This window comes from Bidens hawaiensis, unplaced genomic scaffold (assembly GCF_021521415.1).
Source record: "Bidens hawaiensis isolate Kalapana, Puna unplaced genomic scaffold, B.hawaiensis_p1.1 tig00000636_1, whole genome shotgun sequence".
NCBI classification, from domain to species: Eukaryota; Viridiplantae; Streptophyta; class Magnoliopsida; order Asterales; family Asteraceae; genus Bidens; species Bidens hawaiensis.
In genome coordinates, this window is record NW_027491038.1 from 2,910,957 (window position 1) to 2,937,026 (window position 26,070).

At 33.5% G+C, this 26,070-nt stretch overlaps 4 protein-coding genes across 4 annotated transcripts; 3 read left to right on the forward strand and 1 right to left on the reverse strand.

The window, feature by feature from the left end:
• Positions 1 to 7,323: 7,323 nt before the first annotated feature.
• On the reverse strand, positions 7,324 to 12,771 carry LOC143530064 (E3 ubiquitin ligase PQT3-like). Its single transcript, XM_077025694.1, has 14 exons — positions 12,222 to 12,771; positions 12,010 to 12,121; positions 11,844 to 11,928; positions 11,596 to 11,762; positions 11,445 to 11,521; positions 10,736 to 10,804; positions 10,502 to 10,658; positions 10,105 to 10,418; positions 9,275 to 9,586; positions 9,132 to 9,173; positions 8,445 to 8,712; positions 8,247 to 8,372; positions 8,092 to 8,158; positions 7,324 to 7,980 (listed from the first exon to the last, which is right to left on the reverse strand). Exons 1-14 carry the CDS (start codon positions 12,385 to 12,387, stop codon positions 7,405 to 7,407), a joined length of 2,538 nt encoding a protein of 845 aa, XP_076881809.1. The 5' UTR covers positions 12,388 to 12,771; the 3' UTR covers positions 7,324 to 7,404.
• Positions 12,772 to 15,178: 2,407 nt separating this feature from the next.
• LOC143637643 (uncharacterized) lies at positions 15,179 to 16,846 on the forward strand. The gene is made up of 3 exons (XM_077104981.1): positions 15,179 to 15,335; positions 15,684 to 16,462; positions 16,523 to 16,846. The coding sequence occupies exons 1-3, from the start codon at positions 15,179 to 15,181 to the stop codon at positions 16,844 to 16,846; spliced, it is 1,260 nt and encodes a 419-aa protein (XP_076961096.1).
• Positions 16,843 to 17,656, forward strand: LOC143637651 (uncharacterized). Its single transcript, XM_077104993.1, has 4 exons — positions 16,843 to 16,901; positions 16,987 to 17,276; positions 17,385 to 17,449; positions 17,552 to 17,656. The coding sequence occupies exons 1-4, from the start codon at positions 16,843 to 16,845 to the stop codon at positions 17,654 to 17,656; spliced, it is 519 nt and encodes a 172-aa protein (XP_076961108.1).
• Positions 17,657 to 17,670: 14 nt separating this feature from the next.
• On the forward strand, positions 17,671 to 18,051 carry LOC143637662 (uncharacterized). Its single transcript, XM_077105000.1, has one exon. The coding sequence runs from the start codon at positions 17,671 to 17,673 to the stop codon at positions 18,049 to 18,051; it is 381 nt and encodes a 126-aa protein (XP_076961115.1).
• The last annotated feature ends 8,019 nt before the right edge of the window (positions 18,052 to 26,070 follow it).

Consider the following 26,070-nt stretch of genomic DNA (forward strand, 5'->3'; position numbering starts at 1 on the left):
AGCTCGGCCCATGGAAGAGCCATGGCCATATCCGTACCTTGGAGGTGCATGACACTACCCCACCAAGTTAGGGCGGTTCCCCTAAACATGCTTGAAGCGAAGTTTGTCTTTTTCGCTTCGGGGCATTCGCTGTGTAAAAACACATTCTCCACAGATTCGAACCACTGCAACAACGTAGTCGCACAGTTGGTTCCATAGAATTCGGACGGGTTGGCACTAGTAAATTGTTTAAGCAGGTGGGATGCGGGTTTGGGCTCAATAGATGCAACAACGGGTGCGGGTTGGTTTGCTTGTATTTGGGTTATTAGTTCGGGAATCACAGCGGCCATTTGCTTGGCGATGATGGCGGCCATACGTCGAGTGGAGTTCTTGCGCGGTTGGCGTCTTAGCGGAGGCATGCTAAAAAAATTATAAAGAAAATGGGATAAGTTTTTGGGTAAAAAGGAAATGAATATAAATGTGAATAAAATAAAATAAGATTTCGATTTTTGATTTGTGAATCCTAGAGTTAGTATGGATAAGATGTTAGTGTTAGATAAAATATAAAACTTTGTTTATAAATAACAAAACCGAAAACAATAGTAAATGGTTTTTTTTTTTTTTTTTTTGAGAATTTAAAGCTTAAAAATTTGAGATTTTGAGATTTATAGAGTTGGAAAAATCGTGCATGAACCACCATGACTTGATATTCCAACACTAAAAAGTTTTATAGAACAACATATTGGAGTCTAAACATATGTACGAACCACCGAAACTTTTTCATGTTTTCGACTCAAATAACGATAATAACACAATAAATCGAGATACAACGTCATGTCAAAACACTAGTCCACGAAATCACCGTAGTTCTATTGTTTTAACACCGAAAATTAGGATGGCGACCGGAACGCTCGCATTCGACTACTTAAAGTATTGACATTGATAACACGATTTATGGCCTAGAAAACGAGCATTATAACTCAACCATCCCAGGTAAGTAAATCACCTTCGATTCTTGGAATCTTTTTGTCAAATGGTCATTTTATAATTTCTCGTTTCCTATAATGGCTACAAACCCGAAATAAACGCAACCTTTAAGGGATTTGAAACAACGGGATCCAAGTTAATCTTGTAATCCATAAAACACAATGAAAATCTATTTTTTGCGTTTTAAGGTAAGGATACCTTGGAAATACTATGAAAGTGTGTGTATGTGATCATTTAGGATATTGGTGAATTTTAAACAAGTTAATAAATAAACGTGCGATATGAACAATTAGATAGAGTAAACACGTATGAACACACGTATAGGACCCTAAGCATAACAATTCTAGGTCGTTACGTCTAACCACCTATCTTAATTGTCATGGCTCTAATACCAATCTGTCACACCCTGACCAAAGGCGGCGGAACATGCCGGGGTGCAACGATTGCTCATAAGCGCATGACACTATTTAAAGCGACAATATTTAACAAACTCATTTCATTTCACAACATCGAAAATGTCACATAACCAAATATTCATAACTCAAATAAAACAAAATATAACAAAATATAGCAAATCAAATATTGTTCATTTTTGCTAATATCCTAACGGTATTTGTGATGTTTTCTTCACCGAACTCCATAATCAACTTAGATGCAAACCTGTAACATTTCATAAAATAAAGTTTATCAACACAAAGGTTGGTGAGCAATTCATAAGTTTTAACAATAGATATATAGTATGAAAAGCCACAAAACTAGTATACAAAACCATAAATAATAGCTATAAACTTGGATAAATAGTTATCGCTAACAAGTTAGCGACACCCAACTATAAGGGGTTGCCAAATAGTTTAGGATTTTATAGTTATCGTTAATTGCATTACGTTAACGACACCTTGCCATGAGGGGTTGCCAAATGGTCTAGGATTTATAGTTCCACCATCCAAAAGCGATAAACACATAGTCAAATAAGCATAGAACACCAAATCGAGCAATTATTCAAGTAAGGTATACAACAACGTTTGTGGTTTAAGACCCAAGTATAAAACATTTAGTTTAGATAAGTTGAAATGTCACCCCCAAAATAAAAGATAGAAAACGGGGTATGAAGTTACTCACATTCAAGTAATAAACTTGAAAGATTGATTATTTGGAGATTTGCCGGAACGACGAGTTTAACGTATGAAGCCTAAATAAAAGAAAGTCTTGGATTTAGAAAGGTTGTCTTGAAGATCTTTAAATAAAATAATTGTTGCAAAAACTAATCAATTAAAGTTCAAGGTTTAAAATGTAACTATTTAAGAATTTATAATAATAACCCTTTTAAAAAATGTAAGTTTGCTCAAAACCGGGTTAAAGTATCTAACCTTAATATTTACTTAACCAATGTTAAGTAATAAGGTGGGGAAAATGCTAAAATGCAAGTTCCATTAGGCTAAAGATACTAAAATGGGTTTTTAACGAGTGTTCGGGTTGTCGGTTCGGGTCTTGACAAATGGTCAAACCCAAAGTCAACTTTCCAAAATATTAATTGTTATGAGATAACTCATAAAACATACTAACACTTAACCAAGTATGTAGATCTATTGTTTAGAACTAACAACGCACGTTAAGCGAGTGTTCGGTTTTGTCGGTCCAAGCTATGTTATGAGATCAAGTTTGATCCAACTATTCCAAGTACTTAAGAAAATAATTAAAATCAGTTTGTAAACTATTTTTTTAAAGAAATATACAAGTCTTGATAACTAAAAACACACTTGTGTGTCTTAAGCGAGTAAAAGTCGGTATAGTTCGGTCTCCATCTCACAAATAGTTCATAGATGGTTTCTACATGCCCAAATATCATAGAACTTGTATATTGGTTTATAAATGAAGAAAACTTAAATTTTACAACAAAAAAAGTTAACTACAAGTCTTTTAAGCAAAAGTTTCGGTTTAGTTCGGTTTCCATCTCCCAACGAGTTCATAGATGGATTCCATATGCTTAATATCAAAGAACTTGTAAAAATGATTTTTGAAACTCAAATCTAGCAATAAACATGTTTAAACAACTATTTTAACAAAACTAGTAAACAAAAGTTCGGTTTCCGGTTTGGACTAGTTTCGGTTAAACCGAGGTTAGTCTTAAACAAACCCACACCATGGAACTTGTAAATAAGATGAACAAACTAAAGGGTTAGAAGTTAGTCATAAGTGATATGTATAATAAGTTATGTGTGTGTAAATATATATCAAGAACACGAAGTCCTCCATGAAGCTTTGCCTTATGACATTCGAAACTTAACCAACCAAAGTCGGTGAAGTAACAAATAAAGGAAACAAGGGGTGTGTATTATATATATGTTGTACCACCATATTCAAGAGTTAGTAATGTTAGATGAACAAGTTAGAATGAAAGACTATAGTTAGTTTGACTTGAGAAGTCAAAACTTCAAGAATACATAAGAAATAACAACCTTGAATCTATGGAGTTTGAGAGAGTTTTTGGAGATGTAGCAAGAGTAAAATGAAGAAGATGGGTGTGTATATATAGGGAAGGAGTGAAGGGTTGGGTATAAAGATTCTTTTATGGTTTGCATAAAAATGGGTATGTTTAAATGGTCAAACAATGCATAATATAAAAAAAATATATTTTATATATTTTAAATGACAAGATCCAATATTTTATATATTTGAAATGTTCGGGTTACAAACGGGTCGGGTTTACATAACAAAAGTGACCCGAAATTGACGAATGTCACACTAATAATATCTGAGATAGACAAGAAAGGGGTCAGACCCTAATAATATCTGAGATAGACAAAGGAAAGAGGGATCAGACCTTAATAATATCTGAGATAGAAAAGTAAGGGATCAGACCCTAATAATATCTGAGATAGAATTGATAGTAAATATAAAGTATGAAAGTAATAAAGTATGTACGTATATATGAAAGTAAGTTAGTAAAATAATTATTATGTATCTTCGGATGCATGATTGAAGGTAAGTATTGTATGACGTATGATTAACTAGAACTCACTCAGCGTAGCTGACTTTTAGTATGCACGCAGGTGAGTAGGATGCGACAGCTGGCGTGAGCGGGGCACATGGCAGAAGAACAAAATCATGGCATCTGAAGACCTGTTATGTTTTTATAAGCTATGTTTTGAGTTTGAAAGACAAGAAGAATGTTTTAAGACATGTTTATGATTTGATACGTAATGTTTTTATGAAAGTTTTATATTCCGCGCAAGGTTTTAATTAACTCTGATATAAATAACTATGTTTATGAGTAAATCCAACGTCCAACGTGAGGCACTGTAACGGGGCCTTACAGATATGTTTTAGAACATACATCAATTAAATGTCGGTGTTAATTAGGGGTGTTCATGGTTCGTTTCGAAACCACGAAACCGTTCAAATCGACCAATGGTTTGGTTTCGCGGTTGGTTTATTTTCCTAGCTCTCGGTCGGTTGGTTTGAAAATTTCCAAACCGTAGTAAACGGTTTGGTTTACGGTTTGAACCGAAACAAAACCGCATAAAACCGGACAGTATGCTTTATTTATATGTATTTTTTTAATATTTCATAATATATATATATATATAGGGGAAAGTTATCCTAAAAATAAGTAGTTTCCTAGGAAGACTAAAATAAATCATAGTCATTGGATCATATCAATCAATAGTTGAGATTTAAAATTACCAAAAACCGTCATAGTTTCCTAGAATTACTCACCATTATAACCGACATAGTTTCCTAGAATTATTCTTTCACCATAGGTTTTAATGCCAAATGTCAAAATTTTATTGGTTCTTACCATTCCTAGGAAACAACTTCTTTTTATTTGAACTCTTTTCTATATATATATACAAATTTATAACTAGACATATATAGTATTTTGTATTTATATATAGGTGTATATACATGTACACTACTAAATATGTATCAAAATATTGATTGTAAACCAAAACGGGGGGGCTAAGCCTAAATCGAAAATGCAAGAAATTGTAATTGGCCTTTAATTTTCTTAGATGAGATTTTAAAATAGTAAATATCAGTTGTTTGTTAAATTATATAAATTATTATGAGTTGTACAATATTAACATATCATGAATTATTTTGGACATTTTGTAATAAAAACCGAACAAGCCCAAACCGCAAAACCAAACCGGAACCAAACCGTTATAAATAGTTCTGTTTGGTTCGGTTTAAGAGTTCAACGGTTCGGTTTTGGTTTACGAAAATCAAAAACCGTTACTAACGGTTTGGTTCACGGTTTGACCTAAAAACCGCGAAAATCGGACCGTGAACACCCCTAGTGTTAATGTCTTTTGCAATTTATACTTTATATTTTTGAATTAATGGTTATATTTCATGCTTGACCAAAATGCCCTTTTAGTTAACAAGATTATTTAGTGTAGTTAGTAGGTTGGAATAAAAATGATATGGAAATAAAACTATTGGACTGAAAAGACAAAATAATTCTTTTGGGCTAAAAGAGAGAATCTAAGCAAACCTACATGACTAAAACCATACTTAAAACTTAAAATAAAAAAGTTCAAAATTATCAAGTTTCAATTCATTTAATATAATTGTAACAGTCATGTAAATTTAAATATAAAGCTAAAAACTTTAAAAGCATTTATATTATGAGTGCTCTTATGATTAGATCAAACTATGAGTTAAATTGTTAGTAACCTTTTTAGTTTTGTATTTCCAACGACTAGGGAATTTAAATTGCGAAGGGCTTGGCCATTAGGCTTATATCAGTCACCCGGAGGACCAGTGTTCAAGAGGGTGGGCCGGTGGGGCTACGTCTACGAGAGGGGATCACATGAAAAAAAAGGGTTTAATCTGGTGACGGTTCCATGATGGAAGTGTCGATCAATTAGGAGACAAACCAACGGAAGTTAGTCTAAACCCTGAATTTGTTAGAAAATCGAAACCACGTACTAAACTTGTTACTTTTAAACCTTAGATGGTGTATATGTGTAGGTAACCTAAACTTGTTACTTATAAACCTTAGAGGGTCTATATATGTAGGTAATCAAACTTGTAACCCCAAATCTATTAACAGTAGGGACCATATGTGTAGGTAACTCAAAATTTACCCCATATATATATATATATAAGTAAATGCAGTTAGGGCTCCATTTGGATTTTTATTTCGATTTCCAAGGTTAGTATGTTACAGGTTTTGATTCCAAAATTAATTTCAATTCCTTTGTTTCTAAACAACACAAGTTTTAGGGTTTTGATTCCACATATTTTGATTTTCTGCTTTTAGAAAATAGTAATTAGTTGTACTATCAATTAAGTAAGTCATGCCATGAATTTGTAGTTGTTTTGATTCGTTAGAAAATTAAACTCTATATATAATTAATACTTGATCTACCATGAGACAGTAGTTGCTCAATATATTGTCATCATTTCTTTTGATGCTAATATATATGTTATTATGATGTTTTGTTTATTTGTTATAAACATTTATTTAGGATAATGGAATCATCTGAAAACAAGTCTGTAGAAATAGTGCTTCATACCGGAGGGTCATGGAAGTTCGGCGAATGGGAGTACACGCCTGACAACGGAAACACCCTCCGGCAGCATGTTTTGAAGTTGCCTCCGGGTTTTTCATATTTGGAGTTGATGAATGATTTGATGGAGCCTGCAATGGATGATGTGGACCTAGGTGATGGTGAGAGAAGTTTGAAACTTAATTACAAGCGTGCAATGTGTGCAACGGATGTTACGTATTGCAGTTTGTTTGTCAAGGACGACGACTTCGTTGCCCGCTTTATGGAGCATGTGAGAACCCAACTAGGATTGGGAAAACCTATTGAGTTGTATGTTGGGTTTCTTGACTGAAAACTTAGTTGTCTTATGTTTTATTTTGGATTATGTTCCTTTGTGTAATGGAGATATATTTTAACTATAAAATGTTCTTATTAAGGGTAGTTATTTATTAATTATATTTTCAAATATTCTCATCATAGTTGATTAATTTAAGAGGTGTATTGTTTTCTTCTAAAAGTGAATGTGTAATGATTCCAAGAAACTCCGTTGGTATTGCTGCAATGGCAAGGCTTTCTTGCTAACATATTGTTAACTTGTTTTTCGACACGAATGGCATGACTAAAACCACAGCCTACACATTTAACGCTACATACGCATGTTTTTTTATAAATGTTACATACGTTACATAGGCGTGGAAAGAAAGAGGGCAGTGGAATGATTTGATCTTATTAGTACATAAATTAAAAATCAGTTATAGTTGGTATAAAAGAACCAAAAAAACAAACACAGATTGCAAAACTCAAATATTTTTATTCATCTTAATCAAATCAAAGAGCTCATACATAAAAAACCAAAAAAAAAAAAAAAAAAAAAACACAAGGTATTTGGATTCTCAAACAGGAAAAAGAGAGATCATATTGCACGATTGCTTCATTTCAGCTATCTATGCTTGCTGTAGTGCTCTCGGTCACGGCCCCGCTCCCTCACCAGAGACGACTCGTATCGCGACGGTCTCCTCTTGAAATGCCTGTCATCGTCACTAGACTCATAATCTAAGTCGACTGCAGCGCTAGCACTGCTCTTCTTGGCCACTGCTGCAGATCCACCAACTGCAGACGCTTCCGACGAGCTTGATGTAAGTTTTCGTTTCTTAGAAGCCGCTGCGGCTGCTGCTGCTGCTTCTTCCTCCGGGATACTGATGCGAGAGAACACGCTCGGCTTATGTTTCCGATCACTGGCTGCAGTTGCGGTTACAGTTACCTCAACTGGTTTGGATTCTGAGACTGGCGGAGCTTGGGCTTGTTTTCTAGTGGATGATGATTCCGAATGGCGGTGATGACTCTTGTGCTGCTGGGAACGGTGGTGGTGCGAGTCGTCATAGTCATCATAATCATAACGGTCACTAGAAGATTTCCTCTTTGTGGGCGGGTCGTCGTCTCGGGAACGGCGGTGGTCCGGTGACGGTCTCTCGGTTCTGTGGCGGTGACTGTCACCGCTTGGCGGCAGAATTGGTCTCTGTAATCAAACCATCAGTTTTAGTAAAGTGTAAACGAACAAATAGTAAGATAAATTTAATAAACATAGATATATACTTTTGAATGGCAAATCTTAAAAGTAATTACATACAGTTTTTGACTTCATTGGAGGACCGTCTTCTCGGCTGAAATCACGCTGCTTTGGTAATTCTCTGCTGCTGTAACAAATTAAACTTATTTATAAGCTAAAATGTTCAAATAAATTATGTCATTAAAGAATAATATGATTCAAAAGTTAAAACTAGCCTTCCGGTTCCACCACGTTTTTCAAAATCCCGCTTCCTCTTTAACTCAGCTCTCCGTGCTTCAAACTCGTCTCGACTCATAACGGGTCCACCATGATTCATGCCCCTTCCCAACTCAGCAAGATCCCTATTTAACATATTTTATAAAAATTAATGATTACTAAAAGCAGAATGAAAACCAGAAACTAATCAACAATACCTTTGAGGTGGGATGAAAGGAGGCATCATGGGCCCGACTGGTACACCAAATGGGTCTTGGGGGAACATGCCTCCAAAAGGCATGTCCATTGGCCCAGGCCCAAGCCCGTAACCACCCATATATGGCATGCCACCACCGTACGGCCCCATAAATGGATCCATTCCGGGTTGCATCCCGTTCCAATACGGATTGTAAGGATTGGGACCCGGGGGCATCATATAGCTCTCGGGGCCATATTCCTGTGACGCCCTCCACTGCATCTCCGCTACTGCAAAAATTAAAAAAAAATAATATGTTAGCCTTTTATTCTTATATGCGATGTATTATTAACATTAGGCCTGTAAACAAAATGAACATTCAGTGAACTGGTAGTGACCAGTTTGATAAGAAGTTCGTTTATGTTTCTTTATTTAGTAAACGATTGAAGACGAACAACAACGTTTGTTCATTTAGTTAAACGAATAAGCATGAAACGTTCGTGGGTAGTATATTTAAACTGTTAATGAACAAACAATGAACACGAACACATACAATTTCTTAGCAAACAAAGACGAACAAGAAATGCTCGTTTAATTGTTTGTGTTTGATCGTTTTTCAGTTAAGTTAAACGACCGAACATGAACATGCCTCGTTCATGTTCGTTCGGTCTGTTTACAGGCCTATAAAACATCTAAAAGAACTCTTTACCACTCATAGGCGTGTTGACTTTCTTCTTTTTCTTCTTCTTCACTGAAAAGAAAAATGTAAGCACAAATATTATTATCACTAACTAAAAATTTACAATATATAAATACTTAATTCTTTTTTGACATAAATCTTGGATATTTTACCAGCTTCGGTTGGAGCTTGCTTCTGCTGCACTTCATCGTCAACCGGCCGACCACTTCCCTGTGAAGCTACCGGTTCCATCATACTCTTCGACTCATAAGTAGCTTCAGACACATCAGGGGCTTTATTGTCATTTTCTTTTCCGGATGCAGTCTGCTGAACGACAGGTGTCGCAGCATGCTCTGTGGGCCCCGGTTGCACCTTTGTATCACCCTCATCCTGTGGTGGCGGTTGCTCCCCTTTGGAGGTTGCAGATGGAGCAGGGGAAGGAATTTTAGGCTGTGGTGGTGGTGCACATTTAGCAGACTCCATATCTAAAAAATTAAAATAAGTAAATAAAGATAAGAAATATGGTTATTAGTCGAAATTAGGGATGTAAACCAATGAGCATGAACAAAAAAACTGTTCATTTAGTTAAAAAAACAAACATGAACACATGTCTTGTTCAAGAACGTTTGTTCACTTAAATTCATATATGCTCGTTCCTTTACGCTCATTCATGTTCTTTAGTTTATGTTTGTTTATATTTATTAATATATTCATTTAGAATTATTTAACAGATTACAACTTAGTCTAGTTTTATCATCTTTTTAGGCTCAATATATTGTTCTTCACATTACTTTTAAAAGGTTTTAGCTCAGTTATGTTCATTCAACTATGTTCTCAATGGCATTCGTTTATACTGTTAACGAAAAAACATAAACGAGTAATTTTCTTAACGAACATACACAAACAAGAAAACCCCGTTCGTTAATTGTACACTTGATTAAAGATAAACAAACGAACACAAACATGCTACATTCTGTTTGCTTACAAGCCTAATAGTACACACCTTGAGCATGATAAGCACTGCCACCATTTTCACCACTGCTATTATTCGACTCCAAAATCCGATTAATTGTATCGCGCAATGTTTTATTAGGCAAAAGATCATCCGCTAGCACATTAGTCGCACCACAAACACACGCTGATTTGTCGATAATATGATTGCGTATACATTTATCACAAAAACTCTTGAAACAGCATTTGCTTGTTAAAACCGCATCTTTCATCACTCGTTTACATAACGGGCAGTGAAGTTCGGGTGGCAGATCACCAATCGTACGCGTAGACGGCATACCTTCAATCTCCTTCTCAAAAGCCGCCCTATAATTATAACATAATATATATATATATATTATAATAAGTTACATAAGATTTAGAAAACATGAGGGAAACCGAATGCATACTCGTTTGGCTTCAAAACCGCAACCGCACCACTTGGTAACGCGTATGAACCATCAGGGGTAGCCATTAACATAGATTTTGGAATGCCAGTTGGCGGTTTGACTCTCTTGATGTCAAAATTAGGGTCACCATTTGTAGGGCAATGTTGAATGAAATGACCTGAAAAAAGGGTGAATTATAAAGCTTCTGATATTGGAATTGAAAGTAAAATGGTGTGACAAGATTGATGAATCTACCTGGCATTTTGCATCTGTGGCATACATAGCCTGGAGGTGGTGTTTTTCTCTCAAAACCGCCACCCCGACCTAACAAATTAAAAAAAAAGGTGTAATTCAGTTTTCAAAACCATAATTGCTGTATAAACGTAAACATTAGTAAATAATTAAATATTAAGGTGGCAATCATGACCTATTGTTTAAGGTTAATTTGAACAAATAAAAATTGTATACGGGCTCTTTTGAATCGTCTCAAATCAGTCAACAGGCCAATCTGGTTCTACTTAAATTAGCCAGTGTGTCAAATTGGTTCATCATTATAAATCATGTTAACATAAAATGGCCTAAACAAGGTTAGCACTTAACATCACCCATGACCATTGTTTGACCCGAACCAAATTGATTTTTTTTAAAACGACCTCTTATGACCCAAGCTCATTTTGCTTAAAATCCATATTAACCCAAACCCGTTCGAACCACATCCGTTTTGACCCTTGACTCGAGTATGCCCGACCAGCCAAATTTGCTAGGCTTAATGAATATCATACAAAGAAGAATGATGATTTGCTTTAAGATTAGAACAATAGAATCACTTTCTACGTTTTTCATACAGTTTACAATGATATAAAACAAACCATCTGCCTAATAATGAAGAAATACATGGCATATAGTTTATTATATGATTAAATCAGCTACATCCAAAAAAACATGAAACCTAAATAATAATTACCAAAACCACGTGCACCCATTCTACCATTCATTCCACGCCCAAAGCCCCTACCACCACCAAAGCCATCAAAATTTTGCCTAAAAGTTAACAAGTCAACATCAGTCCCGTATCATGAAATCAAATTATCACAAAGAAGGAAGCTAAAACTCACTGCTGCCAATCCAAGGCTGGTGTATCAATTAAGGCTTGTATTTTGCTGTCCTCATCAGCTTTACTAGGAGCCGGAGCTTCATTAACTTGATTATTAGACATATCCGGGAGAACTTCAGGAATTTCATACAAATCACTTCCAAATTCATCATATTCTGAACCATCAAACTACAAAATCCCAAATTAGCTGTTACAATCCTAAAACATGATCAACTTTTCCTATTAATATTATTGCTAGACCATTCTTACATAGTTGTTAGTAACAGAAACACCGGCTCCCGAAAAGTTACTCTTTGCCTGTTGAGCACTGGCCAGCTCATCAACCCCTTTTGGTCTGCAGTGCAAATCATAAACAATAACTAAATAACCAAATATTAACTATTTATTAAAACGTTAAAAGGTTTCAAAAATGTACTCGGGTTGTTCAGTAACAGGTGCTGCAACTATGGGCTTGCGAGGCTGTCCGGGAATCCGGCGTATTAAAACCGAAGTGTTTTTGGGAATCAACATGTCTTCATCAAGATATTCTGAAATTGTAACAATATGCACACACAATAAACAAGTTTTCTTAACCCTAATATCGTTTATTAGGAAACCATTTAGATTTAATAACTTGATAATACAAACCTTCATTAGTTTGGGCATTGGTGACAACAAGATCATAATCAGTGCCCCTACCCAACTGCTTGGATTCATATATTTTTTCTTTCAAAGAGGCAACTGTTATAAAATGGCCATCGATCGGAATCGAGTCGTAATCTTTAGCACTTTTAAACTTGTAATATACTGCCATAATGATTTAATATAAAATTCTTTTTTCTTTCTTTTCTCTCAAAACAAACAAAGAACAAGAACAACAAGATAATACTAGTAATCAATAAAGGCGTTATAATATAAACGAAAAATATCAAACGCCTAAATTGAACAATATAATATTAATAACAGTACAAAAATTAAACGCTCAAAAACCCTAAATTTTTTTCGTTTTTCCACTCGAAAAAATCAAACCCTAATCTTCTTCTTCGCACTCCGAATCCTTTAATAATCTCGTTTGATTCTTTGGTTCAATAGCGATGAAACTGAAGGATTTAACGAGCTAAAGTCTTCAATTAACAAACTTTATGGATGGAACTTGACGGGATCGATTCCAGTTGCAGCCGACGTCTTCAGGCGCTTGATTCTTGACTCCGATTAATCAGATCTGCTTCTGAATACTGGGTTTTTATTCGATAAATCGTTCAAATACGAAACGAATTGCGATTATCAGCAGCTAAAGCTAATCTTGTTTGATGAGTTCATCGATTGGAGAAAATTAGGGCAAAATCGATAGAACGACGTAATGACGATTATTATGTTGTTATATTGTGAAGGTTGCCCTCTTTGGGGATAATAATATACGGCAGTTTTATAATGATATTGTTTTACACTTTAACCCCTGTATTATTCCAGAATGGTAAACTCTGGATGTACTTCAGGTTAAACCGGGAAGACTTACACGAGGTAAGTTTAAGTCAACAAGAAATGCATAATACACAAGATTTTAAATATTAATAACCGGTGGTGAACCTGTATGTTGCTATCAGCAAACATGGACACGAGAATTTGGTCAGGATTGATTGTTAGACATAAAGAAAAAGTTGAGAAAAATAAACCTGAGAATTTTTTTTTAAAAGATATACAAGAAGATATTAAAAAGGAAAAAAAGAAAACAGGGGATAGCTTCGAACCAGGTGGAAATTGGTAACGTAAATCGTTTATATAACAAAGCTGTTGAAGTTTAGAGGTCGTAAAATAGTTATATTTACAATTCAAGGATGAAACCGAAAATTAATTTAAGAAATAAAAATCGAAAGCGTATCCTCTTTGTTTGCTATTTTCTTGTTCTCCAAGAATTGTACTCTAGTGAAAAGGACTTGCAACAAAATTGTACATGTATTTTAGTTATTTTGTGTTGACATAGTACGATGAAGTACAAGGCAACTTCTTTGGGTACTTGTTCTTCAAATGTGTCATACAAACTAATGTCAGAGTATTTGTGCCTCTTTGGTTTAATGTCAACAGACTTACAAATTTTGTTTGTGGGGTTGATGCAATTTTGTTTCGGGGGATATGTAGCTCACCACTTTTCATTAAAAAAAACCTAAAAACCAAACCGTGTCCATAACAGCAAAAAGACCAAATTGAATTGTGAATTCGATTTAGGATCGGTTCTAGTAATTTTATAAATCATGGTTATTTGGATAATCGAATCGAATTCAATCCAATAAACCGAATAATAACCGGTTTAGTTGGTTTATTCAAATCAATTTAATATAATTTGTATCAACTTTGGACACAAATACTTATATCTATACTATATGTAATGGACCACTATTGGGCAAATTAAGACACCAATTTTTAAATAATTTACAACACTCAAGGCATGAGAAAAACATTAACTATGGGCAAAAATGTCATTTTCACATTAAATCTCATGTGTATTTAAAATTCTTTAAAATACTTACAATTTTCATCCATTAAAATTATAATATTGGTTCTTAATCTTTTATCTATATATTATTTTATTTTCACTTTTAACCCAACTACCTCCACGATTTTTAAACGATCATAACTTTTTCATACGTTAATATTTTTTAAAATAAATGGCATCATAAAAACGAGCATTTTATTATCTTTAATTTGAGTATGATATTTCTATAATTTCCGAAGTAAAAAAAATTGTGCAAAAGTGCGTGCGGTTTGGTTTTGATGGTTTTAAATTAAACCATTACCCAACTTTACACGTTTATTTTGTCATCGAATCCCGAAACTGAACTGTTTAAAATTAAAACTCAATAAAACCAAACCATTACCAACGATTATGTTCCGATATAGCTTGTACTCCAATAAAAAAATTGAGTTTAAAACTTAAAATAAGAATTATTAATTTGCATATACTTTCACTTCAAACTAAGCACCAACTAATACATTATTAAGAGAATCATACTATGAACAAAGATAACTTTGGTCACACAAATAATAAACCTTATTAGAATAAATAAAAGACGATATCATAACAAGAACTAAGATTATAAAAAAACGTTGTGATATATATTAAGTTGTAATACACGAGTTTGCTTGTATTAAATAAAACTTTGTTTAACTATATTTTAACTATGGCTGATATATATTATAAAACATATCTAATACTAAATAAGTAAATAATTAGCATTCAATATGTACGACCAGCTTCGGTTTCAACTGGAAACCAAACTTGTGAACGGTCTCACAGTTTCAAACGGAATAATGAACACCCATAAATTTGTTACATGATCATCAAAGTATGTGTTTTCCGCTGCATCGCGCGGACACTCTTCTAGTCTTAATATACTCCTCTCCAATTTCCTTTGTTTTATCCTTTTGGTGAGGATGGTTATAAGGTAGACATTCCTCATAGGAATGTCGATTCTTCATCTACGGCTGCCCGTAAGAAGTGCACGATGCGAGAGTTCTTTGCATATAGGTTACAAGATAGGCCAACCCAGTTCTCACTACCCTTAAATGGAAGAAGACTTTTTCAGTAGCTTTTGGTAGACAAATACACCATGGTTGAGAGTCAAATGTTGCATTTTATACGTGGTAAACAGAGTGAACTTAGGTGTGACACATACGAAAGCCTTCGAAACCTTAAGACATCTGGAAATTCAGATGTTTCAACATCTTGGCAGCGTGTAATTCTTCCATCATCTTTTACTGGTGGAAGTAGATATATGATGCAAAATTATTTGAACGCTATGTGTCTTTGTAGATGGTACGGTTATCCAGATTTTTTCTTAACCATTACGTGCAATCTCGGTTGGCCAGAAGTCAAAAGTTTTTTTGAAGGATACCAATTTAAATTCTGAAGGCAGGCCATATATATATTATGTCGGATTTTTAAGATGTAGCTTCATTCAGTGATTAAGTTGTTGAAGGATAAGTATTTGTTTGGGAAGGTTAAAGCAGGTTCGGTTCGCAATTAAATATTTTTGTTCATGTTTTGTCCCGCTAATTTTTAAGCTATTTATTTAATTATTTTATCCTAATTTTTTTGTTTAATTCCAAATACAGCCATTTACACAATTGAGTTTCAAAAACGTGGTCTACATCATACCCATATTTGCTTATTCATTCATCCAGATAATAACCATAATTCATCACATATAGATCGGTTAATTTCAAGTGAAATTCCAGACAAGGTCACCGAACCAGACCTATACCAGCTTGTGTCCGATCATATGCTTCATGGTCCTTGTGGTGAGACTAACCCGAGCTGTAGCGGCATGATTCATAGAGAATTATCCAAGAATTTCCAAAAAAGATTTCAAAGTAAGACAAGTATAGATTCAAAAGGTTTTCCAATTTATAAAATAAGAGATAATGGACGTTACGTCGTTAAGAAAGGTATAAATTTAGATAATAGAAGTGTTGTGCCTTACAACAAAATTCTGTTAAGAAAGTATCAAGCCCATATAAATGTCAAGTGGTGCAATCAAGAAGGATCAATCAAGTACTTGTTTAAATATATAAATAAGGGTCTAGATCGGGCAACAATTTCCCTTGTCCAAAACAACAGCCCCAAGAATGAAGATCCTAATGCACATGAGATTAAGGCATTTTACGATTATAGATATCTTTCTGCATGTGAGGCTGCTTGGATGATATTTGTTTTTGATGTTCATTATAGGGTCCCGGCTGTTACGAGATTTCTTTTCCATTTACCTGGTCAACAACAAGTAATTTATGGTCCTGAGGAAGATATTAAAGATGTTATTACCAAGACTTCCAATGCAGCTTCAATGTTTACCGGTTGGATGGAAGCCAATAGAAACTATAGGCATGCAAGGAAGGTATCATATGCTGAGTTTCCAACAAAGTTTGTATGGAAAAAAACAGTACCACCGAAATAGGTACCAAGGCTAAAGGGATTTGCTATTGGTAGAATTCATGCCCTTCCTACATCATTTGACGAGGCCTACTACTTAAGAATACTTTTAAACAAGGTTAAAGGACCCAAATGTTTCGAAGATATTCGCACAGTAGACGGTGTTGTTTGTGATTCTTTTAGAGATGCATGTTATAGAAGATGTCTTTTAGATGATGATAAGGAGTACATAGAAGCAATAGAGGAAACAAGCCGTACCACAAACGGATATTATCTACGTAATTTGTTTGCAGCTATGCTTATAACATTCTCCTTATCAAGACCAGATTACGTTTGGGATAATACATGACATTTCTTAGTCGACGGGATTCTTTATTATCATCAAAAGAAACACAAAAATCCAGGTTAGTTTGTTATATATGCGACCTTGTGTTTTTGTATTTTAGTTTTAGTTTAATTAATTATTTAATTTTCTGGTTTGTCTCTTAGTGGCGAGCAACTAAAGAACTTGGCATTACTTGAGATTGAAGATTTTTTGGTATCATACAATTCATCTCTACGTAGGTATACGCACGTGTCGTTTCCATATCAGGAATATATATCTACCTCACTGAATCCTCTTATGATGGAAGAACTAGCTTATGATACCGATGCTTTGACAAATGATTTTAAGCATTTGTACATATCTCTAACTTCTGAACAAAAAGGCGTTTACAACGAAATATTTAACTCATGGAAACATAAAAAATGTGGTGTTTTTTTCGTGTATGGTTATGGCAGTACTGGCAAAACATACTTATGAAAAACTTTATCTGCTTCAATTCGGTCTAAGGGAGAAATTGTTCTTAATGTTGCTTCAAGTGGAATAACATCTTTATTATTGGAAGGCGGTAGAACTGCTCATTCAAGATTCCTCATTCCAATCAATTTGACCGAGGACTCCCATTGTCAGGTAACTATTATAAATTTCATTAGGTAGTGATTATATCACAGTTAAATTTATGTTTTTTAATTATATTATTTAATATAATGTTTACATATTCAACATTTTCAGGTTAAGGGAAATACTGATGTTTCTGACTTGTTGAAGAAAACATCATTAATAATTTGGGATGAAGCTCCCATGATTCATAAAAATACGTTGAAGCGTTGGACATAACCCTAAAAGATGTTATGAAATGTGATTTGGCCAACACTTCTGAATCATTGTTTGGAGGTAAGGTAGTTGTTCTTGGTGGTGATTTCAGACAGATTTTACTTGTTGTACAGAATGGAACAAGAAACGAGTGTGTGAATGCCACAATTAGTTCTTCTTACATATGGTCAAAGTGTAAGGTTTTGACACTAACTAAGAACATGAGGTTGACTGTTGGTTCTCAAATGACAGACAGTGTAGAGATTAAACAATTTGCTGATTGGTTGTTGGATATTGGTGAAGGTAATCTTGGTGGTCCGAATGATGGTGAAGCAACTATAACAATTCCTGATGATCTTCTAATAAAACATTCCCTTGATCCTATGTCTGATTTAATAGACTTTGTTGTAACATCGTGAAATTTTCGGATTAAAAAGAGCCAAGTTCTAAAGTTTAAGGACCAAAAATGACAAATTCTAAATTTCAAGGTTTAAATTGGAAATTCTGTCTTCGCGGCTTATCGCGATACGCAATCACTTGAAGACCAACGTCATCGCGTATCGCGATGACGTGGCCTGACAGGCGTGACACGTGTCACCACGTGTCAACCGGTGGCACTTGGTCACGCCACGTGTCACCACGTGGCACCGCGTCTGCCACGTGGCAGACCTAGTGGTGACTGCGCATGCCTACATCACGATACACGAGGGCATGATCAAGGGACCATCGCGTATTGCGATGGGTCCCCTGATTTGTCTATAAATAGCGGGCATGAGCCCTTGCATTCCTCATACCATTTCATAGCGTAATTCCCTCTTTAAAACACCCACTATCTCACTAGAAACCACCTCGATATTCGTGCCAATAAACCGACGCTTCCTCGTAATTCGTGCCACATACCGATGACGTTTCAACAAAGAAGGTGTTGCCATCCCGACGTCCCGACGACTCGCCTCGTAAAACGTGCCGATGTAGGAAGAAGTGTTGGTGTCTCGGTTTGCGTGCGAAGAAATTGTGTCGAAAAGAAAGGGTTGATCAAGAAGATAAAGAAGTCAAAGCGACATTGAAGTGCTGCTCGATCGTGTAGGGTTTTTATAAGCCGACCAATGTAGGCATGCCGCCCGAATAAAATAATAATAAAATATTGAAAATGCTTAAAACCCTAAGTCGAGGAAATACTCGATACCTCGAAATAAAAGAAAATATAACAAAGAAAAGAAAAGAAAAGAAAGAAATATGAATATGTGTGTGTGTGTGTATATCAATGTGATTATATATAAGTCTTTGTTATAGAATATTATTTAAGTAATTATGAATATTCTTAAATAATAAAGATAAGAAAAGAATACGTTTCTTAGAGAAGAAGAAACGCAAGATTTTAAAGAAAAGTAAAATAAGATTAACTAAGGGTTTATCTTATAAAAGAAAATAAGTTAAAAGAAAGACTTTTAATTTATAAAAGAAAGGAGAGAAAAAAATACTTTTTAACTAAGATTTTAAAGTAAGAAAATATTAGCGATGTAAAGATTATGAAAAGACTAAAGGTCTTAAACCGGATTGTATATCCGACTAACAAAAAGTTATACTCGTACTATAGGTGCGAGATATCAAGGGAAAGACCCTCAGACAGTGTATTGAAGCTGAACCAAATCGAAAAAGGTGAATATGTCCCAAACGTTAAAAACTTGCTTTAAAAACAAGTCAAATGAATTAAAAGATTTACATGGGATTACGTGTTACTAAAATGTTATAAACAGAAGTAAAAGTGCTAGCCCTTAGGCAGTCATGTACGTTTGTCTGGATCCTTACATATGTGGTATACGCGGTGGGCGCACCATACCTGGTCATACGTGCTTTCTTACGGGGAGCATGACCATGTGTATACGAATGGTACTTAACTAAGTCGAACGTTGCGGTGTTTGCTGGGGTATATAGTGTAGTGACTTGAGTTTATAATTGTGTTGTTTTAAAGCTTGGTTATACCTAAGCCGTGATGGGCCGAGCATAACTATGTTCTAGGGGTAATCAAGTAAAAGAAAATATTTAGCATCAGCATATTTAGTAGCATGTGTTGCTGACGTATTTTCTAAACATTTTGCAGGTAATCAAGATTAGGGCTTGGGATGACGAAGTGCTCAATATATCTGATGGCTCGGATCTTTTTGTTAAAAAATAAAATATGAAATGGTGGTTTGTAATTAAACAAGTAATCTTTTTGTTAACTTTAAACGGGAACTTTTTAATCCCGTCTTTTGTTAATGTAATTATTATTTTAAATCCACATGTTATAAAGACTTCCGCTTTTAAACCGTTAACTCTGATATATTTACAAATGTGGTACCGACATAAGCGTCGCGCGCCTAGGCCGTGGTCTGGGGTGTGACACATTATCCTTCTATGTTAGAAAGGTTTAACGATATTACTTACTTTCAAGAACGGGCGTTGCTAGCTCTCTTAAATGAGGTGGTTCAAAAAATTAATGATCGTATGTTATCATATTTACCGGGTCAAGAAATGGAATACTTAAGTTCAGATAATATCGACGAGGTTGAAAGTGTCTCAGAGGATTTCGATCCCACGTTGTACTCTCCTGATTTCCTTAATGGTATAAAGATGTCTGGAATGCCAAACCATCGTTTGTTACTTAAGGTGGGAGTTCCTATTATGTTACTAAGGAATATTAATTAGAAAAAAGGTTTGTGCGATGGAACTCAACTACAAGTTGTTAGTTTGGGTAAACGCGTCATTGAAGCTAAGGTTGTTTCTGGTACTAATATCGGATTTCGTACTTTAATTAGTGTCCCACCCTGACCAAAGGCGGCGGAACATGCCGGGGCGTAATGTATTGATTGGACAGTAGCTCAAAAGACACTAATTAAAGTGACAATAAACATTTAATTTCATTAATATTAAACACGTACACAAATTCAATAATTATAACAATTACATCATATTTTTGTATGTTGAATAATATCCTAAGGTCAAACTATTGTCTTCAATCTTGAATAATATCAACTACCTGTACCTGTAACATGTATGAAAATAGAGTTTGTCAACACGAATGTTGGTGAGAATACATAAGTTTTAGTTGAGTTATATATAGAGATAAAAACCACAATTCATATGTAAATGATGAGTATTACAATTCTTATGAAAATGCAAACAACTAAATAGATGTGGACCCGTTCCTATTGATAGGAAATCAAAGTACTCGGGTAAGTGTATGATCATACTAGATGAGGATAGATGAGGATGAGATACCAACCACAAAACATAAAATAAACAATTAAGCACATAGAGCATTATTATAGAGCATGCAATAATCACACATAAACATATATTGAATTGTGTTTTGAATAGATATGAGAATAAAACATAAGTAAACTTGGATAGGGTATACATGCCACCCCCAAAATTTAAAAGATGAAAAAGGGGGATATGTAAACTCACCTTTGAGATTAAAGCCAAACTTGAAATGACAACCGAAAGCACGTTAAAGAAAATGAAGGATCGAACCTCACGAACTATAAATAAACAAAATATAATAATTAAAGACTAACAAATGGGATTGGAAAGTTTAAAGAATATTAAATCTAATGTATAAATAATAAGATAAAAACAAGGAAAAGATAAAAAAGGAAGATGAAATACAAAATCAGTTTTTGGACAACAAACGGTTCTGTTTTGATTAAGGTATTTAAAATATCAAACAATTTTATTATAAATCAAGACTTTCCAGCCTACTAAATTAGAATGTTTTGAACAACTTTTATTTAGAAAATTTTTGCAAATTTGTAACATAAATAGGCCAAAACTGCCATGTAAATCAGGGGGTATGAATCTGCGCACTATTTTTAAAATATTTATTGGGAATTCATAGGAATGAATTAAAATGCGTAAATATAGTTTTTAGAACCGCATTTCATTGAAGTATATCATAGAATTTGGTGTTGCACTTTTTCATTTTGTTATAAACAAGATATGCCTCTTTCTTTGACAGCTATATCTAATATCAAAACTGAAATATTGCTAAAAGCAATATTCTAACGATTTCGAAAAGGATTTTAATGAAATAAAATTATGGACTTTTTTTGGATATGATTATATAAAATTTATTAGCATATATCATCAAAAATCCTTAGGTCCTTTGAACAAAAATAATAATGATTAAAAACAGAAAAATAAAGACGTAAGAACGTTTCAACTGTGACCTTCGTGTAATCGATCATCTCCTTGTGTTCTTTGTCTCATCCACCCTATACACCATGGTGTATGGATTATGTGGATTCCTAGACATGATTGTGTTATGGTCATATGACTATTTGATTAACTAGTATGAGCAAGAATTAAAAATAAATAGAAATAAGATGAAGAAGATTTGAATAATTAAAACCCTACCTTTGAAATGGAAAAAAAAATAATCTCTTGAACTTGTCAAAGAGTTGTGCAAAAATGAAAGGAGTGGGAGTGGGTTCTTATTTATACTAAAATAAGGAGGTTATTTTTTAGAATGTTTTAATGATAGGAGAGTGATTTGGGGGAGAAGGTTTGACCAAAATTTGAATGGTGTAGGAATATATTTTTCATCTTTTAAAAATAAATAACTTTAGGTAAAAAGAAATGTGACAAAAATAAATGCGACATAACTAGATTAAAATGATGTACTTTGGTTATGCATCAATAATGTTATTATGTGATATTTGAATAAAGAAAATAATCATGAGTGTTAAAATTTTTATTTATATACATATTAGTAATCATTAATATTATTAAATAACTTTAGGAAAGAAAAACTATTACGTATGAAATATGTAACATATGAGTATTAACTGAATCACATCGAAAATTTTAAATGAGTCGGGTTTTCGGGTCCGAAAATTGACGAATGTTACAATTAGCAGAATAAGTCTTACACCATCTGATAAGAAGCTTCCATTCAAGTTAAATAGGAGATAGTTTCATATATCCGTTTGTTTTGCAATAACTATAAATAAAAGTCAAGGACAATCGTTAGCGCGCGTTGGATTATATTTAAAAGACCCGGTTTTTACACATTGCCAGCTTTATGTTGCTTTGTCTAGAGTGAAGACTCGAGAAGGTATTAAGATTGTTTTATTAGATAAGGAATCCAAATTGATTAATGACACAAAAAATGTTGTGTATATGGAAATATTTAGAAACCTTCAATGACTTTTTTTACAATACTTTTTTTATTTATGTTGTATGTTTTTAATTACCTTTAAGATTTTTTAATAAAAGGATTGTATCATTTTATTTTGTCTAACTATAGGTATATGTTTGTATGTTAATTTTCCGTTCATTAGTTTAGTTTTTTTATATTTCTTGTATATATTTTATGTTTTAGAAATTTAAATTTCAAAACTTTTATTATAGCCTAATATATTATAGTTTATATCTATATCCGAATTTATTATATATACATTTATGTCCTTTTTAATTTACTAGATTAAAAAAAAGGAAAACAGGTTAAATGCTCATAAATAGTTAAAAAATATAGGGTTAATGATGAGTTTTCTTGATTGAATAAACTGCCACTCTTATTAATAATTAAAAAAAACTGTTGGAAGATCAACACAAACAACATAACTTCAAAAATCAATACCTATCTGTTTTTTTCCATTTTCTTCACCCATGGCCACAATTGTGTACTGGAAATTTTCATCCGATTTTAATAACTATTAGTTTGTTCTTAGTGATCTGTCAATAATCCACAAGGATTCCATCGAGTCGATTATGTCTTTTAGTATGCTGTTTAAGTACCAAATACAAGCTATCGGGAATCGCAAACAAGTCAAACCGATGAAGAGAAAGCACTATTGAATGTTATACATAAAGATAATTAGTGAGTGGTTTTATTATCCTTTACAAAATAATGTGGTTATAAAGTATGTGAATGGGCAACAAAAGACTGTTAAACCTAAATCAATATTGCAATCCAATGATCTTTATCTTTTAAGAGATTTGAATTTCTTGAAGCTTTCTAATTTGAGAAAAGAAAGGCACATTTAGATTTGGAGAATGAGGTTAGTGAGAAGATTAAATGGCTGTTTGAGTGTCAAAACTATGAATCCGATTTTGATGATCTTCAAAGCTCTTTGGATTCTGATTCTGAAGTTTAAGGTAACACAGATGAAATAGGTTACTTATATTTTTGATGACTCTAAATTTTGACTTTATTTTTGACTTTGTTTTGTTTCTTTATGTTATTAGTTTACTTTATAAACACAGGCTTCAAAAAAAGTACAATACACAGTTATAATCGTTTATTTTTGTTTTGTCAGTTTGTGATGACAGTTTGCTTTTTTTGTTGGATTTTTCTTGAAGGTGATGGTTGGTAAACTTAACTTCCACATGTTTATATCTTCTTTTAGAATATCCTTTTTATGTTTATATTTAGTTTGTGTTAGTATTAAGCTTGTATTAACGGGATCAGAATTTTAATTTTTTGGTATTAGTGGTTACTTTTAATATGTCGGTCTCTCTAATATGATAGTTTCAATATACTTTGATTTTTGATCACCAAATTGATGCATTTATTTTGTTTCTGGTTATAAAGTAATGTTATTTTTATTATTTTTGATAGGTTTTGTTGTAAAAGGTTATGATTGTCTATATTTAATTGCTAATTGTTACATTTTCACATTTTTTTACTTCAACATAAGTAGTTAGATATTTAACTATCACACATTCATTATGATATACGTTAACTTTTTGGTTTAATACTTAATTACGTTTCATGGTTTGTTTGTTTTTTTCAGGTGGTTAAGTCAGATGATTTTGTTTTAGGAGGGAAAATTTCAAGATCATCCTGGTCAATTCATGTTAATATCTAATGTTTTAATGTTTTTGATAAGACAATCAAGTTTGTGTATCTATCAACTTATTATGTAGACAATGTTATTTCCTACTTTTTTGAGCTATTTGAATGTTCATATATGGTTCTATATTTATGATATTGTATGGTTGTTTATATACATTTTCTTACTTATCTAATGTCAACCCGTGTGTAACACGGGTACTATCTTAGTTAGAATAAATAAAAGACGATATCATAACAAGAACTAAAATTATAAAAAAAACATTGTGGAAATTGGGCTAAATTTAAGTTGTAATACACGAGTTTGCTTGTATTAAATAAAACTTTATTTAAGTATATTTTAACTATGTCTAATATATATTATAAAACATATCTAATACTAAATAAGTAAATAATTAACATTCAATATGTACGACCAGCTTCGGTTTTAACCGGAAACCAAACTGATGAACGGTCTCACAGTTTCAAACGGAATAATGAACACCTATAAATTTGTTACATGATTATCAAAGTATGTGTTTCCCGCTGCATCGCGCGAACACTCTTCTAGCCTTAATATATGAGATATAATTAATAATACATGGATTTGTGTTCTTCTTAAAAGCTTAATGTCAAGCTAAGGCGTGCTTAATATGGAGCATGTTATCAAATGTTGTAGTGAAAATGAGTTTTTACTATTTTTGGAAATTAGTAATTATATTGATATATATGAGTTATATAAATAAGTATTTTCGGGTTTGTGTTCTACCTAGTGAGAGTATCACAACAAACCAAACCAAGTCCAAAACAGGGGCATGATGAATGAATATAGATGCTCGAATATGTGTTTTTGAAACAACAAAAGATAAGAGTTTGGAGTAAATGGATTAAGGTTTCATCTTGTCTCATATTGGTGTACAAAACTTAAAATGGCTTATAAGGAGGAACACTCATTGTATATTTTTTCCTTCAGTAGCAGAACACGTAGAGGTGCACAAATCGGGTTTTTTATAATACCCGGGTTCGGGTATGGAATTGGTTTCGCATATGATCGGGTATTGGAAAATCGGGTCTTGAGAAAAATCAGGTAGGGTTCGGGTAGGGTATTGAGGAGAAAAACTCAACCTTATGTACCCGGGTAGGGTATGATCGGGTTCGGGTATAACCGGGTATGTGTCCGGGTACGACCGGGTATTAATACCCGGTTTTGAATTTGTAATTTTTTTTCATTTTTAAATTTGTTTAAAATTTAAATTTGCTTTATAATTTATAAAAATAATTAAACTATTTTACAAGAACCATAAATCCACTTAGGTACAAATTATTTACTTAATAATATGCATTTTAAAAAAATTGAAACATAAAAGTTGTGAAGTAAACATAAAAATATATTATAAAAACTTATGTATTATTTCGGGTATTAGAAAATTGGTATCGGGTATAACCGGGTATGGGTATAGGGTATGACTGATTTAAGGTATTTACGGGTATAAATCGGGTACGGTTCCGGGTACGGGTATTGAACTCAAAATGCATACCCTATCCATACCCTACGGGTATGGTCGGTTCCGGTTTCGGGTATAAATACCCGGGTATAAAAAAACCGGTTCTGGGTATTTTT

Coding starts and splice junctions, on each gene's coding strand:
- LOC143530064 (XM_077025694.1), bottom strand. CDS start 12,387: ATGGCAGTATATTACAAGTTTAAAAGTGCTAAAGATTACGACTCGATT. Junction 12,122..12,221: donor CAATGCCCAAACTAATGAAG/GTTTGTATTATC, acceptor TTACAATTTCAG/AATATCTTGATGAAGACATG. Junction 10,419..10,501: donor GCGGTTTTGAAGCCAAACGA/GTATGCATTCGG, acceptor TTATAATTATAG/GGCGGCTTTTGAGAAGGAGA.
- LOC143637643 (XM_077104981.1), top strand. CDS start 15,179: ATGGTTGAGAGTCAAATGTTGCATTTTATACGTGGTAAACAGAGTGAA. Junction 15,336..15,683: donor ATCATCTTTTACTGGTGGAA/GTAGATATATGA, acceptor TTCCAAATACAG/CCATTTACACAATTGAGTTT. Junction 16,463..16,522: donor ACTATAGGCATGCAAGGAAG/GTATCATATGCT, acceptor CCACCGAAATAG/GTACCAAGGCTAAAGGGATT.
- LOC143637651 (XM_077104993.1), top strand. CDS start 16,843: ATGACATTTCTTAGTCGACGGGATTCTTTATTATCATCAAAAGAAACA. Junction 16,902..16,986: donor AAAGAAACACAAAAATCCAG/GTTAGTTTGTTA, acceptor TTTGTCTCTTAG/TGGCGAGCAACTAAAGAACT. Junction 17,277..17,384: donor TTTCGTGTATGGTTATGGCA/GTACTGGCAAAA, acceptor TATTATTGGAAG/GCGGTAGAACTGCTCATTCA.
- LOC143637662 (XM_077105000.1), top strand. CDS start 17,671: ATGAAATGTGATTTGGCCAACACTTCTGAATCATTGTTTGGAGGTAAG.